General features: G+C 39.0%; 2 protein-coding genes across 4 annotated transcripts in view; one reads left to right on the forward strand and one right to left on the reverse strand.

Moving 5' to 3' along the window:
* The window catches only part of fgl1b (fibrinogen like 1B), a 31,305-nt gene extending 28,542 nt beyond the window's left edge, over window positions 1–2,763 (reverse strand). The window contains exon 1 of the mRNA XM_072577151.1: window positions 1,627–2,763. The gene's annotated coding sequence lies outside the window, so the exon portion shown is untranslated. The remainder of the gene's footprint in view (window positions 1–1,626) is intronic.
* A 2,103-nt stretch (window positions 2,764–4,866) lies between these two features.
* tpte (transmembrane phosphatase with tensin homology) overlaps window positions 4,867–19,560 on the forward strand; it is a 60,837-nt gene continuing 46,143 nt past the window's right edge. The window contains exons 1-3 of one of the 3 annotated variants that reach the window (XM_072577144.1): window positions 4,867–4,929; window positions 11,640–11,725; window positions 15,301–15,378. In XM_072577144.1, coding sequence (XP_072433245.1) covers window positions 11,670–11,725; window positions 15,301–15,378 — 134 coding nt within the window. In that variant the 5' untranslated portion in view covers window positions 4,867–4,929; window positions 11,640–11,669. Of the gene's footprint in view, window positions 4,930–5,253; window positions 5,479–11,639; window positions 11,726–14,655; window positions 14,719–15,300; window positions 15,379–19,560 lie in introns of those variants that run through there. The other 2 variants (XM_072577143.1, XM_072577145.1) reach the window with 2 other exon arrangements.

Genomic DNA, 19,560 nt, shown 5'->3' on the forward strand with positions numbered 1-19,560 from the left:
ACAAGTGATGAAATCAACATCTTTGGAAAATTAACATTCACTTGGGAGTAAATTTGACATAACTCTGGCAGGAAGCCGATGGGATAAGGTTAAACACAGTTTTGATACCCTGACCCATTGCACTCTCCAATGAAATGTAAAATTGGGTCAGCCTATCAAATCTGACATCTTCAGTTGCTTCCTCAATGGCCTTCCTTCCACCATAATATCCAAAATGGGACTGATTGGCTCATGCTCAATTCCATTTGTATTCCTTATATTGTGGAGCAATGTCAAATAAGCATATAGACAAGGTGTTGCTTTCAATACACAATGTGAATGCTTTATGGTATTGTGAGGCTTTAGGACAAACTGGATTGGTGTGGTAATTCTAAAGAATTGTGATTATGTTGACAAAATGCATGGTGTTGTTGGTGATGGTCCCAAATTTGTATCTATTGGATTTGCTGCCAAGAGTGACTCCACGGTTTCAAAAGCATTTCTAAGAATTGTGCAAGAGTAACAAGCTATCTTGCAACATTTGAGATAGGTTTACCCCTGTGGCTACATCCACGCACAACTTGGGCTGTAGAAAACACATGAAGTGATAATCTATTTTGCTTTTTTTAAAATCAATTATCAGTTCTGGTCATTTGGTTCAATGAATTACTAACAGCCACCTCTTCGTATGTTTTCCACTGACACAGGGAAGGATTTCTTCAACTTTGTAAAGTCTAGACATAACATTGACATTTACCAGAATGACAGAATCACAGCAATAAAAATACATTATCGTTTTCTGAATCCAAATTCTCTAAAATTATGAATATAGCAATTTGCACAGTTGAGTTTAGTTTTGGTGACATTATATATGTCAGGTAGTTGGTGGAGATATGGGATGACCTGTAGCTCCAATACTTGCTAAAATGTCAATTTCCATTAGAAATGCATTTTTGATAGGAATGTAGGGATAATTCTATGTCATTCATGATTATACAATGAAATCTTTGCAATCTTTGAAACTTCAAATATGTGTAAGCCTTTTCTTACACAAAGCAACATACTCCATCCAAGTTCAAATTCACTTTTGAAACGGTGCAGTCTAATAGGCTCCCTTGCCTTAATGTGGTAAATGAGAAATTCCATAATGGACTCTCTGTTGCAGTCTTCCACTAGCCCACAGTCTCCAGTCAATAAATATATTGAGATTTCGACAGCTCCATATGCTATAAAATTGGACTTATCAGTAATGTTGTAAATAAGCTGCTGGCCACTTGCTTACGTTGCAAGCTTGACACAGAAAATAGAATATATTACCCCTATCTAACTGACAATGGCTATTCTGATCCAATCATTGTTCATTGTGTGTTATATATAGGTCAAAGGCCAGTGGCAATGTGGTGCCAGGTACATTAGCGCAATGATTGCCAGACTGAATCAGACAGCAAGCTCTGTCATTTGGTCATGATAGGCAGTTACAAACTGTACACAATCATCTCGACTTGTAATACCAAAAATTAAAGATATCAATTATTAGCTGTGATTCTGCAATTTGGCAATACTTGCTGAACAATCCTGAATGCTCCCACCCAATTCAGAACAATCAGTCAAACTCAAAGTTATTCATTGAAACACATTTATCCATACCTTTCTCTGCAAAGAATCAAACAAAGTTCAAGCCTTGTGACCTTTGGAAAACCTGGGCATTTGAAGAGCCGACTATTTTGCTTTCTCCACGGCAATACCTCAACCAATGAAAGTGGAGTTGCCCACCAATCAGCATCTCGTCCACCTGTACTATAAATTCTCATCGTGTTATAGGTTTGTTGGTTGGGAAACTTTTATGCAATTAAACCCATTTTTTTGTTGTCAAGCACAATTTCAGCAGTAAGTACTGTGTGACTTTTAAAAAAAACATCATGCAAAATTTTTACAAAAAAATGTCTTATAAACTGGTAACAAATAGGGCCTTGAGGTATTGAAAAATAAACCAATCGTAGTGGGCCTCAATAATTTACTTCTTACCCGCAGCCGATACCTCGGGAGACGTATGAGCTTATACTGGTGTTCTCCTTATTGAATTATGTACGGCTTATAAGTTTTAATTTCGTAGCCTATGCCGAGAAGTCTACTAGATTTGTTTAAACTTTTACTCCACGTAACATTGTAACCGATAAGTTTATACTTTGTACCGCAGTCCTTCTTGGGTCTAATTCAATTCAATTCAGTTCCAACTGTGCTTGTGGAGATGAGATTGTTATGTTCTGTATGGATTGACCAGCACCTTATGGAATATTACAACCTTATGTCAACGCGGCTTTTGTTTCTCCATTAAGTGCTCTGTTCTCCCTTACCCTCTGGTATCCAACTTTCTTTTTTTAGGAACAAGTCTTCCATGGACCCGAAGAAAGGGGGACTGACTAAGGATGGATTCGACAAAAGCGATGAGTGCACTAAAATGGAACATTTCAAACAAATAGGCAATATTGCACGGCTGAAAATGTTGTGGGCTAGTTGGAAGGTAAGAATACTGTGTGGGTCTTTTTTCTCTCGTGAATTAATTGAAGGGAAGTGAGAAACAAATTTTCCCCCTGTGTTCATCTTTTAAGGGGGAAGTGCTGTTTGCAGCGATATCCCTATCCCCTGTCGACAGTTTGTTGTTTTTATTTAAATGAACGTCCGTGTTAAGACAAACTTTGTTTTAATCTAGGAACTATTTGTGACCTTTTGTTTTTAAGGTTTGTTTGTCTTCGAGTAATAATGGGAACATACACTTTTCCATTCACCCACCGACCATCAGCAAAAGTGTTGGGATTTGGGCTGATCTAAGACGAGTGGGAGGGGCAATAAATGAAGAAAAAGCTGTCAATTGGCGTACACTCAACAATAAGGAAACCTTCAATAATGTATGACCATTGCCAAATCATCATATCTCTGGAAATAAGAATCTCATGCTATCAGACGTCAGCTACAGACTGCAGTTTAAAATATTAACCGCCTTTTTTTCAATGATACGATCTCCCTTAAATCCCCAATGGAAATGTTTGAAGTGCATGCATGGGGAGGACTCTAATGGTTCAAAGAATTTGGATTTTTAAATGCATTCATAGGGTGTATTGTCTCTCCCTAAATGCCCTGGAAAAGGTGATGGGAAGCTGCTGCTATGAACTGCTGCAGCCCCTGTGCTGTAGGTAGGACTGATTCCGTGGTATTGAAGGATGGCGATACATTTGAGTCAAGAGGGTGGTGCTGGAAAAGCACAGCAGGTCAAGCAACATCCAAAAAGCAGGAGAATCGACATTTTGGGCATTAGCCCTTCATCAGGAATTCTCATTCCCGATGATGGCATATGCCCGAAACGCCGATTCTCCTGTTCCTTGGATGCTGCCTGACCTGTGCTTTTCTAGTGCCACCCTCTCGACACTGATCTCCAGCATCTGCAGTCCTCACTTTCTCCTGATATATTTGAATCAGGATGGTGAGTGGCTTGATGGGGGAATTTACAGGTGTTTCCATCATTCTCCCTTGTATTTCTTGGTGGTTTATGGGTTTGGAAGGTACAACTGGGGAAGAGTTGCTGAATTTCTGCAGTGCTGCTACTGAGTGGTGGTGGATATGGTGCCAATTAAATGGGCTACTCTGTCCTGGATGGTATCAAGTTTGAGTGTTCTTGGAGTCCACTCACGTAGGCAAGTGGAAAGTATTCCATCACAAGTCATGAATTTGTCTTGTAGATGGATGGACAGGCTTTGGAGTCAGGAGGTAAGTTACTCGTGACAGGATTTCTAATCTCTGACCTGCTCTTATAAACATGCTACTTGTATGGCTTCTGGTCAATAGTAACCCTTAGGATGTTGATAGTGGGGATTCTATGATGGCAACACTATTGAATGTCAAGGGACAACTATTAGATTCTCTCGAAGGTCATTGGCTGGCACTGTGGCACAGATCCCACTTTGGTGTTTGCATTAAAGTGTTATCACTTTTTTGTCTTTGCTATCTCTATGCTATTGAGTTTAAAAACCAATCAAATTGATAACATTAGGTTTAATGAACGTACAAATTAGGGCAGGAATCTGCTACTCATTCCCTCAAGTCTGCTTCTTTATTAAATAAGAATGTTTGATTTGATTTTGGCCTCTGTTAAATCATTCTGCTTACTCCAGAATCTTTTGTTAGTCAAGAATCTTGTGGCTTCAGCCTCAAAAAATATTCAATGTTTCAAAGATTCTCCCCCTCTACTGTCTTAGATTAGATTCCCTATAGTGTGGAAACAGGCCCTTCAGCCCTACCAGTCCATACCGGCCCTCTGAGGAGTAACCCACCCAGACCCATTTCCCTCTGACTAATGCACCTGATACTGGGCAATTTAGCACGGCCAAGTCACTTGACCTGCACATCTTTGGACTGTGGGAGGAAACAGGAGCACCCAGAGGAAACCAATACAGACAGTCACCCAAGGCTGGAATTGAACCTACGACCCTGGTGCTGTGAGGCAGCAGGGATAACCATTGAGCCACCACGTCGCCTGGTCTTAATATGATGACCCTTATTGTTAAGCTGACTCCATGAGATGGGTTTAAATGATAATTTCATTGCTACAAATGGGTAACTGAGCTTTTTAAAGTCTTACTTTCATTCTACAGTTTGAATTTGTTTTTAAATGTGCAAGTTGATGTTTATCAGGCTTGAGTGTTCTTCCCGCTGGAGGGAGTTGATATTGAATTTTGTAAAGTGACACTTGGGGCATTACACTAATGGGGAAGAGTAGTGACTAATTTGGGGTGAGGTTGTAAATTACAACAGCATTGCATTTGATTCCGGTCTGCTTCTGTTTCCCCATTCTCTATTTGATTAAAGACTGCCTACTTCTATGCCTATGTTTGCCTCTATCACAACTGATTCAGAATTGATGGAAAAGGCTTTTAAAAACCTGTGCTGCTGTTTCTGGTGAGGAAATGCTGTTTGTCAAGTATTACTGTGTTAATAGATAAATTTTGTACCACATAATGTAAGTAATTCAACCATTGAAAAAAAGTTTTTTTTTCCATTTCTCTCAACTTGGCTGGGGGTGGGGAGGGGGGTGGTGGTGGTGAAGAGAAGTCTTTCTTACCAACTAAAACTACACGTTTTCGTTTTCTTTTTTTTAAAAAAAAAACTTCCATAATAAAGTATTTAATGATATTCTTTCTCTATAGGGAGGAAGTCAACTTGAAAGAAAATCATGACCAGGCAGAAGTTAAAGGAAGTTTTTAGAAACTGCTCTGTCTGCAGTCCTTTAGAAAAACAGGACTGGTTTAGAAGTGTTATGCGGTTTTTATTCCCAACCTTTGTCCTGTTAAAAGTGCTGATACATTCACAAATCCAACTCTATCCTTTTTCCCATTGGCATAACTATGACTAGTCTTTATTGATTCTATACTTATTTAAGATTATGAAATTTGGTGGTTTTGGCTGAATATTAGCAGAAACTCAGGAGCACTGAAAATACTTAATTAGGTAAGATACTGAATTCTATGCTTGTTTCTTTACTGTAGCTGATTTTTACAGCTGCTGTTTTTTCCTGGTTTTTTTTTTGTTTAGTAAATTAGTCCTGTTTCTGTGAATTATTTTAATTCAAGTGAAGAGGATGGTATACACATGAATATTTGCTGAAAAACAATCCATTACTTGGCTGGGAATAACAGATATAAAGATTCCACTTTTTTTTAAAGACCCTGTTCCTCTTGTAGCAGATTCTTCTTTGCAGCTCTTGAGAGAAATGCAATTTTAACACTTGCATTTCAAATAAAGTTTTATTTTTTTTCTTTGTCAGAGTAAGATGATCTGAAAAGCTGCATGTGATGTTATGGATGCTAACTGGATCATTCTTCTACACGCTAATGTACTGATGCAAAAGCAATAGTTATGCCCTCAGGCCATACAACTTTGCTTTACATTGTTCCTATTGAACAGTGCCTCTGGCTAGGGAATGATTTTGTTTTAACATGTAATGTTTTAAGCTTATTGTATTATCCAAATGTGAGGTTCTGATGAAAATGCTTTAAAACAATGTTCAGGGTTTTACAGATTTCTGTTAAATGTTGTACAAAAATTATAATTGAACTATATTTTCTCTGAAAAGAAACTACATTTTGATAAAAGCTACTGTTTGCTGTCTCAGAGATGTAACTTAACCTGGGGTCTTTCCTCCAGTAATGTTGTTGTTAGAAGGCAGAATATGTAGCAGGTGTAAGCCACTTAATGCCTTGAGCTTACTTTGCCATTCAATATGATTGTGGCTGATTACTCCACATTGCTACCAATCCCTGAATCTCTCAACTCATTGTTATCAAGACTGTGTAGCTCTGCTTTAAATATTCAAGGACTCTGCTTCTACCACCTTGCCAATGTCCTCTGAGAAAACCTGTCACTTTGTTCTGTCTTAATGAACAGTCCCTTTTTGTTGTTTTTAATAGTGGTCATTCACTAGTTCTAGATCCCCCTCTGAGGAAACATTCTTCAGGTTTCCCCTTCAAGACCCCTCAGCCACTTGGTTTCAGTTGATCAAGTTACTACTTATTTAAACTCTAAGCCTATCCAACTTTTCCATAAGACAATTCACCCATTCCAGAAACCCTTCTCTGAACTGCTTTCAGTGCATTTACCTTCTTTCTTAAATAAGGACAATTTTGAACTCCAGATGTGGTCTCACCATTACCTGTCAACTAACTACTGTGTTCAATTCCCCTTGCAAAAAAATTCTAATTCTTTGTTTCTAACAATTACTTGCTGTACCTGCACATTAACTTTGTGATTTCTGCACTAGGTCATCTAATCCCTCTGCATCTGAGCTCTACAACCTCACCTCCCTTTTTTAAATGTGCTTCTTTCTTGTGTTTCTGACCCTTAATGGCCATTTTGATATTTTCCCACATTATACATTCCCTGTTGGGTCTTTACTCACTCACCTAAAATGCTACAAAGGGATATAGCCAAGTTAGTTCTCTGCACAACTTGCTTTTGAACCTGCCTCTTTATGATCAGCAAACTTTACAGTCATACCTTCAGTCCCTTTATCCAAGTCATTTTGGATTGTAAAATGAGGGCCCAGCACAATCCCTCTGGCACAGACTCATTAAGTCTTGCTAACCAGAAAATGAGCCATTATGCTTATTTCTGTTAGCAAGTCAATCCTCTATTCAAGCCTTGTGGCACCATATTGAATGCCTTCTGGAAATCCAAGTACATCGCTTATCACTGTACACCCTACAACTACAAAGACCTCTAACTTTATAAAGATGATTTTACAAAACCATGATGACTGCCTCACTACCTTTTGGCCTTTAAGTGCCCTGTTATAATGTCTTTAGTAATAGCTTTTAACACCTTCACTGTGGTTTGATCTTTGTTCACTGGAATGTTGTTTCCAGTTTTGCCTGCCTTTTTGAGGAAGGGAGTTACTTCTACAATTTTTCTTTTTCCATTTTTATTTGAACCTCATTGGCTTCAGTTCCCCAAAGTGACCCAATAGATCAGCGATCTCACTTGTTGGGCATACAGCACAAAACTGACCATTCTGCCCATACTGGGCAGGTTCCAAACTGAACTAGTCTCAATTGTTCATTTGGTCCATATCTCTAAACCTGTCCAAATGTCTTTTAAATGTTGTAATTGTACTTGCCTCTACCACTTGCAGTTTGTTCCATTTATTCACCATCCTCTGCATGGAAAAAGTTGTCCCTCAGGTCCCTTGTAAATCTCTCTCCTCTCAAAAAAATGCCCTCTAGTTTCGCACTCCCCTACCTTGGGGAAAAGAACTTGGCTATTCACCTTATCTATGCTTGTGATTTTATAAAACGTCCATGAAGTCATCCCTCAGCCTTGTGTACTCCAGGGAAAATGTCCCAGCCTCTCCTCAAACTCCATTCCTCCAGTTTCTATTTAGAGACCCTCTGATGTCCATTAGGATCGGAGGATTGTCAGCTTGCAACTCCAAGTTTTTCAATACTGATTCCTTGGCAATGCGTAATTTTCTGATTTATTCCTTCCTAATCATAGCAATGGTAGGGATGTTACTTGTATTCCCTCTATAGTGAAACCTGATAGAAAATACCTGTCCACCTGCTGCCCTTTTTGTTTTCCATTTATTAATTCTGCAACATTTTGTTTAGCACTAATGTTCACTTTGCCGTTTATTTAAAAATCCATACAATTTGTTTCTTTCGTACATAAAAGTTTTATCATTTTTTCTGTTATTTAAATCTCAGCTTAGCCAGAATGATGGTTACACTCAAGTAGAAAACACACTGGCTATTTCTGGAATAGTGACCTTTATCCAGACATGGAATTTTTAAAATCACATTTTGTAATCAGAGACCACACAGTGGATAAATTTAATGATACTGGATATAAATTCAGTCACTGTCTCCTGAAGCCCTAAGGAAAAATCTCTGGAAGGTGATGCCTGAATGAGCCAGGGAATTTCAGACATTCTCCCCTTGAATGGAGAGATGCAATTCGAAGCCAACCTGACTCTAAACTCCTATGGATAAAGATGATGACGGACTAATGACTTCTCAGCAAGCCATTGGCTGTGGGTTATGTCTCCAACAGCAGATATGTCTGCTTTACCTTTTTCGGGACTATTTCTACATGAAATGCAGTTGATATAATACCTTTATGATCTGTATGTTTCTAGGCTGATGTGCTTATGTGAATTAGTATGGTGTGAAGGGGACAGCTATTAGATGCCCCTGCACTGCAGGTAGAGACTTTTTATGGCTTTGAATGCTATAAACCAAGCATGTTAGTGAAGTCTTTGATAAAAAGGTAACAGGACAGGAGCCTACTAGCTAATTTAGTCAAGAGCATTGAAATGATTGTCTCTATCAAAGTCAGCACTACCTAATCATCCAATTTGACAGCAAGCGTTCTGCCATTCACTTGCTGAAGCCGGAGATTTTATTCCATTCACACTTCTAATCTTTGTTTCTATTATCACGTCTCTCATTTTAGTAGTTTATAAACTCAACATTTGTTAACTCTCTCTTGTTCTAGTTTGTTTGGCTGCTTTGAAAAAATTCCTTTTGGGACCAAGGTGAAGGAAGGGTTTTTATAAATAAAAATTTACCTTTTTTGTTTCAACCAACTAGTTGGTTGAATTACAGATGGGTGCCAATTCATCTTCCCCCACCTTGGAGCATAACTGGAAATCTCCTGTCCAGACTCTGAACCATTTGTGATCAGAAAATTAACACCACTCTGTCTAATCTGTGGTAGGGAAAGTTGTTAAATTTGAGGGAGTGAAAATATCTGCGTTTGAAGAGAAGAGTTAATGTAGCCAGCATTGATTTGTGGAGAGCGGTTGTTGGAGGACAATGCATTTGATGCAGTCTGAATAGGCTGTCTGTGATAAATGTCATTCTCTTCATGGGAGTCTGTGTTCAAGAAACTAAATGCCCATGTATTCCAAATTTAGCTCATTGGGTCCAAAATTGGCTGGGAAGCAGAAGGTGACTATATTTTAGTGACTTGAGGTCTGATAAAGGAGGGGTTCTGCAGGGCTAGTTCTGGGGCCCTTGTTGTTTGTTTTAGATGTCAGGAAAACACCACCAACTTTTGAGGTGGTGGGGACATGGGGGGCATATGATTAAGTTTTCAGATGAGAGAAACTGGCAGTTTGATAAGCAACATTCCCGCTAATTTGTTTTCCATTCTGCTGCACAATATCTGAGATCCACGTATGGCAGTAACCTCCAGCTGTTCATCGGCATTACAATTAGCATGCACTGAGCCTCCCTGTAGTTCTGTGCTAAGCAGCAGAGGGAATGTTATGGAGGAGGTTATCAATTGATGAGTCAGCTGGGTGAATCAGTGGCAATAGAATTCAACCTGGAAAATGAGGTCATGCATTTGGGGAGGGGGAACAAGACAAGGGGTTTCAAGGGAGTGGTCACCCTCCAAAAAGTACTGAAGATCAGAGACTGTTTGCATATCTATAGATGCTTGAAGGTAGCAGGGCTGGTTGATAAGGTGGTTAAGAAGCATGTGGGATATGTGCCTTTGTCAGCTGAGGTTTGGAATAAGAGTAGAGAGATTGTATTAAACTGTATAAAATAGTGGTTCTGCCAGAGCTTCAGTTCTGATTCTATCTCCTGGGAAGGATGTGATTGCAGTAGAGATGGTCAAGAGGAGACTTAGTAGATGCTGCCTGGGTTGGAGGGTGTGATAGAAGGAATAGTTTGGATAGGCTGGGATTGCTTTCCTTGGAACAATGAAGTGTGAGGCAGACTTAAGATACAAATTTGCTGCTTTGCAGCCAAGACGTAATGAAGGGTGCTTTTATGTGGGGATCTGGGAGGGAGCGTGTTGCACACAGCAATCCCTTATAACTGCAGACTATGAAGGATCACCGAATCCCAATCCAGCTGTTTATTTTGGTTGGTTGTGAGCATTTGCCCTCCCTTTTTTTAGTAACCCGCAATGCCTTCTGTTAGGTTGTTGGTTGCACTTCAACCTCCTGCTCCTGATCTTTGAGCACCTGGTACGGGGGCTGTAGGCAGATTGAAGGACCTCATGGGTCTGGCCAGGTTGATTATTAATGCACCGGGGGGGGGGGGGGGGGGGGTCATCTGTTGACTGTCTGCCCCTCTTCTGTGGTCATGTTTGTGCCCAGATGTCATTAGAGAAAGATTTACGCTATCTGTGCTGGCAATGCCTTTAAAGCGAGATGGGCACCACAAGGGATATGGTGCTTTATTTGCCCCTTAACTCCATTTCAATTTAGTCTTCCCTGCCTCCACCCCCACCTTTTTTGGTTTGTGTTGTTCATAATAGCTTTGCTTGTAAATACTCATTTGAATACATAGCTAGCTTTATTACTAGTGGTTGTTTGTTTGTTTTAGAAAGGGCATAAATTCAGTTAGTAGAAGCACCAGTAACTAGGGAGTGTAGGTTTTTAAGGTAGGATGTAAAAGGTTATGGAACAAAAATTATTTCAGTGGTGGAAATCTAGAACTCACTGCCTGAACACTCAACATAAACACTATTTAGATAATGAGCATTGCCTTTAGACTATGGATTAGTCAATGGATTAATGGAGTCAGATCTTTAGCTGACCACAGACTTGATGGGTTGAATGGCTGCCTTCTGTACTGTAAATATCTAAGTAATGAAAACTTCTGTTTTTGGTTTATATTTCCATTTTGGTTTATATTGCAGTTATTACAATAAAATAGTTAATCAACTTTCAGATCCTTAACACCCAGCAAAGGTATACAGTTAAGATTCAAAGTGTCTTGGTCTGTCATGTGATAGAAAGTTGCCTCTGCCCTTACTGTCCTTGGCTGCAAACTACAATGTGCATGTAAAAATATCTGTTGCTACAGCCATTCGCACTCCTCAAGTGATCTGTAATACAGTACCATAACTTTCTGTATGATACTGGATTTTTAATTTAGTATTGAGTGCAGTGTACTTTTTTGTGCTGTAATTCCAAAAACAAACTAGTTGTATGAAGGAATGCAAAAAAAATACGAGTTGAAACAAATTGAAAAATTGCTAATGAGATCAGATGAGGTTTTTCAAACAAAATGTTGGTCTTTGCAGACTTGTATTGTGTATTTCCAATTTTTTTTTTGTCATGGGTTTTTCTTTAACTCTGCTATTTTTATGCTTAGGGTGTTGATTGTGGAAACATCAAACAGGAAATGAATGAGCACAACATGTCAGCTGTCAGATACAACCCTGGATTTGCTGTTGACAGGTGAGAGTTGAAATGTGCGTGACACCAGAAAAGCTTGAAGATGGAGAGTGGCTTTGTTTTACTCTTGGAAATTGAAAATGTGGTTATTGGTTGATCCATATCTCTAAAAGCATACTTACAGCTGAATTATGTCAAAATTCATTATTGTCAGTAATGTTATGGCTTTTATGGTGATTTTCAGAATCTTGGCCTCTGAGAAAGTTAGATTTTCTCTTTGGTGTTTTGGTAGGTTTTTCATAGGTTTGAATGTCAGTGAGTTGCTGTTGGCACTTTAAGGAATAGACTTTTTCTTTTTAATATTTGGAATGATTATCCACTCCTGTTTTATTTAGTCTATTGTCGTGATCTTGGATTTCTTTTAAACAAAGTTTCTTTTTGATCTAACCTTTGCCCTTTTGCACAATGGCTGTTTTTAAAAATAGAATACAATATATCCATACAGCACAGGATCAAATTCTTCAGCCCATGAATCCTATGCCAATACCTAATCCTTACTTAGACCCAATACTTATTGCCCATAAGGGGTTTTTATCCCTTTATTGACCTCCTGTTCATGTATCTATGACTATATGCCTTAAACATTTACTAATGTGCCTATTTCCACCAACTCCATTGGCTATGTTCCAGGCACCCACCATTCTGTGAAAAAGTTTCCTTACACTTCTCCCCTACAACTCCTGCCACCACCCTTGAATCTTTGCACCCTTGTGGTTTTCCTTTCCACCCTGCAGGAAAAAAAACCTCTGACTATCCGTGCTATGTGTGTCTCTCATAATTTTGTAGAGCTCTCAGGTTGCCCCTCAGTCTCAACCTTTCCATTGAAAATAATCTGCATTTATCAACCTCTCCTCATAACTCAAACCCTTCAGATCAGGCAACATCCTGGTAAACCTTCTCTGTACCCTTTCCAAAGCATCCATGACCCTCTGGTAGTGAGGCAACTAGAACTGCATGCAATATTCCAAAAGTGGCCAAACTAAAGTTGTTTTTTATATACAGCTGTGATATAACTTCTTTATATTTGATGCTCTGACTAATTAAGCCAATCGTGCTGTATGTCTTTTTGACCACCACCTCCACCTGTGTGGCTATTTTCAGGGATCTGTGAAACTGTACACCTAGATCCTTCTGTCAATGCTGCTCAGGGTTCTGCCATTTTTTTGTATAACTTGCACCTGAATTTGATCTTCCAAAAGGCACCACTTCACATTCCTTCAGATTAAACAGTACCTGACAGAGCAGGATATAGATTTGTAGATTTTGGCATAAAACTATCTTTCAACACTCCTCACTATGTAAAGCTCTGCCAATTGGTGAGATCTGCAAAAGTCCATAAGATAAACAAGTCCTAGCACTCTTCCCTGTGGAACACCACTTGTTGCCAGATTTTGGCTATTTTTCTTGCGCAAGAGACCTTGCATTGTAAATTGGTTAAGTAATGTATTGTGCAATGTTGATCTAAAGACTTCTTTTTTTTTATATGGCAATAGAATCCAAGATTAGTGATTTTAATGTTTATGGGATCTGTTGTGCTAAATATTAGGCAAAAGTGAGGACTGCAGATGCTGGAGATCAGCGTCTAGATTAGTGGTGCTGGAAAAGCACAGCAGATCAGGCAGCATCTGAGGAGCAGGAAAATCAACATTTCGGGCAGGAGCCCTTCATCAGGAATGCCCGAAATGTCGATTTTTCTTGCTCCTCAGATGCTGCCTGACCTGTGCTGTACCAGCACCACTCTAATTTGTGCTAAATATTAGTATGTTTTTACTGTCATTTTGGAATAGTTCCTAAAACAAGTTTGTACTATTAGCTGTGGTGAAACTCATCAGTTTCTCTTTCTCTTTCTGCTCCTTCCCCCACCACTCCCAAAATCCTCTAAGCTCACTTCTGCTTTACTAACTTTTTTTTTCCCTGCTACCCCTCTCCAGCCTCTTCTCTGCCAGCTGGGGATCTGATTGCAGCTTGAACTAACAAATTCAATTTGTGTCTTTACAGGTTTTCTGTGACTTCATTACCAATTTTAGCAGGAAGGAGGTGGGGTAGGAAGGGAGACAAGTGACTAATTACTGGAATGGATAACTGGGCTTGACTGTAAAAGCTCAAATGTTGGAAGGAGTGGGGAAAGTGAAAAGAGTGTCCTTCTGTTTGCAAAGTTGCTCAAATTTAACATAGTCAGAGTCATAGAATCAAACAGCACAGAGACAGACCCTTTGGTCCCACTCATCCATATTGACTAAGTTTCCAAATCAAAATTATTTTTGCTTGCTTGCTTGCTTGCACTTGGCCCATATTCTCTAACCTTTTCCTATTCATGTATCAATTTATCTAAATGTTGAAACTGTGTATCTGCATCTACTACTTCCTCTGCCAGCTCATTCCACATAACAACCCACCCCCTTGAGAGTTATCCTGCTATTACTTGCCAAGCAGAATTGATACAATTCCTCCCAGCCCTGATTTTTGTAGGGCCTATTGTTAAACTTAATTTAGTGACGATATGAAATCACAGTTGACTGGTCACCAGTAAGTTAGTTTCTTGGCTTCTATTGATGTTCCTGAATCCTTTTCATGGGGCAGAATGAAACCTGACACTTTTTTTTTCCCTCTTGCCTCCTGTTTCTATGAATAATGACAGTCCAGTTGAAGCTGGAGTGTAGTCATGGGATTTGTCATGTAAAGGTTACAAGTGCTCACCTCCTAGTGGTTTGTTTGAGAAGTGCAGTTAGCTAAATCTTTTGAGGAGGTGGTCACCTGCCCTTAGAGACTAAATGTAGAGAGAAGGAAGTTTTATGTTCCCTTGCTCTCTAACCAGAATTGAGTTTGTTCTGTAAAACCTGGATGCACTGCTCAGTTTTTATGAACAACAAAAGACACCTGATTATTGTTTTTCCCCAAACTAAGTCCAACCCCTCTGTTTATTGTACACCGAGTCTTGCTCAGATTTGATGACCTGAGTGATACAAGAGTCTATTGTGACTAAGAAACTTAAAAAGGTGAGGTGGTAACTTAGATCTATTTGAGATTTTATTGTGTGATTTGAATAAGGAATTGAGCTCTTGTGTACTTTTTGTGCTCCCTCACTTAAAATGGATTGGTTTTAGTGTATTGTATGTGTTGTAAATATTACAAGTACACTCGATTTGGTTAGCTATAGCTCGAGACCTTACTGAACAAAGTCTGGTTAGCATTAGCTTGGTAAAGAAATACAGTAAAGGAGATTTTTAATAATCATTGAATTATCTTTAGCTTTTGTTTAATTTTTAAATATACTTGCATTAATGTATTCTTTATGCAGTTGGCTTTCCTTCTGATCATGTGGAACTATGTTGCCGGTAAATTCCTTGAACAGAGCTACTGGATAGTTCCTGTTTTTTTTGTCTTAGTATTGAAAATAGACAGTATGTTTCAATCTCCATTTGTAACTTAAGGATGTGCTATCTCAATCAACTTTGTCCAGGCCACAACATTTGAGATGGTCATTACAGCACCATTTAGATTGAGAAGGGTGTGTTTAGTGGAGACAATATACGATGGCTGCACAGTACTTGGTGTATATATAAATGTCTGTTTTTCAGTTTCAGTGATGACATGGAAGCCAAGGTGCAAATAGATGATGGGAAAATGGAATGTGTTGGACCAGACACCTGGTATAAGTAAGTGCTGTTATTTTCAATTCTTTAACAAATTCTGCTAACAAAAGTCTTTTTTTTTTTTTTGTTTTGTTTTGCTTCTTGTTAATACAATGCCTGAAATCCAATGGCCTGTTTTGACATTAATTTGAGGGTCAGTACCCTTGATAGTGATGAGTATCAGAAGAATAACCTTTTTTAAAAAGTGGTCTAGGATCTCTTTGTTCAGGTAGGCATCTTACTACATTCACCTGAACAACGGTACGTTTGATTGTACAGTGTGTTTTGACCCTGAACTGTTACCCTTGGATTTTTCTGCTCTATACCAAAGTGAGACTTGAACCAAAACCTTGTGGTTCATCTATTAATGCCACTGACTGAACCAAGGCTGCTTCTCCCTTGAGGAGGATTACTATGATCTGACTACTTTACCCTGTAATAACTAAAATTGCTGTATCCCTGCTGGCACTACGTTTTAATACTGTGTAAAAACTCAAGGTTAAATCTTTAAAGCAAAGTCACTGTTATCCAGAGGTTACTCTTTTCAATCTCATTAAATTTGATCTTCAGTTCAGAGAGCTATAAGTGAGTGCCAATTTTGGAAACTTTGTTTCTATCCTATATATGTAAGCATTGTTTGATTAGGGCTGTGAAATCAGTGTGTGGCTGATCAATTAAGGTAATTCTGGATAAAACATCAATCTGCCATAGGGCTGGTGTTCATTCCAATTCATGTCTCGGAAAGACTCATTCCCTTCAACACAGCACCTTGCCCATATTGCATTTGACAACAGCTTTCAAACCTATGACCTCTACTACTTAGGACAAGGGTAACGGACAGGTGGGAACACCACCACCTGCAAATTCTCCTCCTAGTCTCTCAACATCTTCACTTGGATCAATAATCACTATTCCTTCAGTTGCTGGATCAAAATCCTGAGCCTCCCTTTCTAACAGCACTGTGGGTGTATATACCTGTCATGGACTTTAGGAAAGCAGCTCACTACCAACACCTCAATGGAAACACGTGCTGGCTGAAGGCAGGGATGCCTGCATCCATTATGCATATATGAAGAAGTCAAACACTAATTGACCATTGGACAATTTAAAGCAAAATCACTTTTTATATAATCCTTTGCAACCTTGGACATGTGCTTTACATCCAATGAAGTCTGATCACTGTTGCTAGGGTAGGAAACATGGCAGCCACAGGTAAGAATTTAGTGATGTTGGTTAGGTCTCTGGGAGAATGTTATTCTCATGGAATCTTTGTCCTCTGGAAAGGACAAATGGGTCCTTGTTTTATCACTATATCTGAAGGCCAACACTGCACTGGCATGCTGTTCCAAATGTTGTGATAGAATCTCAGTCTTATGATGCAAAGGTGAAAGTAGTGCCACTGGGCCATCGTGAATGTGTAAGAATGTATCTGAGCTATCCTGGATGGACCATGACTGTCAGGTGTTCTGCCAGCTGCAAAGTTCAAATGTATTGCTGCAGACTTGTGACAATAGCCTGGATATGCACCAATAATGTGCAGTGTGCTAAATGCATGAGTATTGCCGTCATTAAAGTGGAGCCTGATTTCATTCGATATCTCAGAGCTGTGAAAAGTTTAAATCCTTTGCTTGGTGTTGCCAATCAACATATCCCTCCAGGCAGCCTTCTGTTGAGATAGCAAGTAGCTCATGAAGCCATCAACGATGCATCATTTTGCCATACTCTTTTGGAATATCCTGTACAGTCCTCCACCTGTAAAGTGTCAACCAAGGCGCTAAACTGGAAAAAGTTTGCCAAACCTGCTTTTCTGAAGAGGAATCTACTTGTGAATTTCCATCTAATCTGAGATTACCTGAAAAGATGAATTTATTATTTCTCCTATCCCATCCTTGCCTTAAACAAAACGCAACTTGGCCAAAAACAGTTTATTATATAATGCTGTACTGTGTGGCTCAAACACGTGTACTATTAATTTCTTGCACAGTGAAGTCCTTTAGACAGGTGTGGTTTGCTTTTAAAATTGGAAAGTTGGCTATTGCCCAAGACCCAAGATCTTTTTTTCTCTGGGGTGGGGTGGGGGGGAAAATCGCAGACTGCTTGTTATTGACCGTAAGACCACAGGAATCAGAACAATGTCTTTTGTTTGTCATGTGACTCCTACAACAGTTCTTTTTGAAGTATCTTCAATGTGATTATATGTTGGAGTGTAAGAGCTGAACTTGAACAGAAAAAAAAATCTCTTTCCCAGAATTAGTGGCCAGCTGACCTTGCTGTTTTAAAATTGATTCTATAAGTTCAGTAAGAGCAATGCAAATGGGTTTTTGCTGTGTTCCATTGTCATCCTGTGCAGCTCTTATTGGCTGCTTGCTGTTTAGAGACTCAAAAAAACTGCAGATAGAATGTAAGCTAGACGAGCAGGAGGCTGGAAGAACACCGCAGGTCTGGCAACTGATGTTACCTGGCTTGCTGTGTTCTTCCAGCCCCCTGCTGCTCAGAAGCTGCTTGAGTGTTGAAACATTGTGTGTCTGTGTCCAGCAGGGTTGTCAGGTTTTTTTTTTGCAGTTGAGGTCGAAGGGTACAGCCTTAATGTGCAGGATACTGCCAAGGCTTAAATTGAACTGCATGAATGTCACTGAAATATTGACTATTAGCAGCTCAGACGACAATTTTGGGGGGAAAAACAGTTAACTTTTTGTCTGTTAGGCTTTCCTTTCTAACAAATTATTGATTTTAGAGATGTTTTAACTCCTTCACCCTTCACTGACCTGTCTAAGTATTTACAATATTGTTTATGTAAAACTAAAACTTGCAATCCTGATTTTAATCAGATTTAATTGTATTGCAACAATTTTTGTTTTTGTTAACCAAAAGGATATTGAAGAGTGCCAAGCACTGGAACACTAATGAATATTTTGGCCTCTGATTGATTGATTGGATTCCTTGACTTAATCCAGTCACTTGATTGTATGAGACTACCCCAGATATTAGTGAGTAGCTGTACACAGGATCAGGGTTCACATGTTGAAGATGAATGTCAATTTTGCCTATGGAATATCTATATGCACAAACAAATGGATCTGTACTTTGTATAAACATTCCCATAATAATGCGCTTGAAGATACATTCCCTGTCCATGTTTATGATGCATAATGAAAACTGGCAATATTGCATTGACTTTTATTTTTAAAATGTTAATGATCCATTAACCTTTAATTCAGTTTGCCTAAAGACCACAATAACAGTAATCATTGATTCATGAAGTGACTTCTAAAAATGGAGAAAGAAAAAGTATCTGGCTGTCTTGGGTCCTTATCAAATGCCATTCCTTTTTTGAAAAAGACCTTGAGCCACAAATTAGCATATTCCATTCTGCAACCCTGGTGAGGTAGTGAAATGCACTGATCGTTCCCAGTCCTGTACTCAAAGGTTCTTTAAATTTATTATCACAGGTTTAGCTAGTGTCTTGTGGAAATAGTATGCAATATGAAGAAAAAATACTATGGTTCCTTCTTTCCTCATCTATGTGCAGAGCATTGTGGTTATGTTGCTGGACTAGTAATTGGGAATCTAGATTGGTAATCCAGGGTGCATCGAAATAAGTCCCACCATAGTTTGATTGAAAATTTGGGCATCCAATTTTTTACAAAGTTTACCATGTTCAATTAATACTAAATAACTGATTCACAAATATTCTTTTTACAGAAGGAATTCTGCTCTTGCCCTAAAATGGCTAAAAAAAACCCCATCTGGTTCATTTTAATGTCCTTTTGGGAAAGGAAACTGCCATCCTTATCTGGTCTGGCCAAATGTAATCCCAAACCCAAGTAGTGTGGTTGACTCTTAACTGCTCCCTAGGCAATTAAGGATGGACAATAAATGCTGGCCAAGTCAGCTACACCCTCACCCCATGAATGAATATTTTAAAGTGAATCTAGTCCCACACTAGTGTCCTCCAGTGGCTGAACAAGACATTCCATTTGTATCAAACTACACAAATGCCAATTGTCTGTGATGTCAACATTCTGAGAGCATCTATAACACCTTTTTTTTGTCTTCAAAATGTCAGTGTTACAGATATTTTACTACCTGGTTTTGATTAAGATCTGCAGATTTTAATCATCTTTTACATGAAAAAGGCACTGCCAATTTAGTTACATTATTCTTCCATGTGAAGCAGTATTATAATAGGGGCAGAAGTAGGCCATT

The sequence above is a fragment of the Chiloscyllium punctatum genome, chromosome 9 (genome assembly GCF_047496795.1).
Source record: "Chiloscyllium punctatum isolate Juve2018m chromosome 9, sChiPun1.3, whole genome shotgun sequence".
In the NCBI taxonomy this organism is placed as follows: Eukaryota; Metazoa; Chordata; class Chondrichthyes; order Orectolobiformes; family Hemiscylliidae; genus Chiloscyllium; species Chiloscyllium punctatum.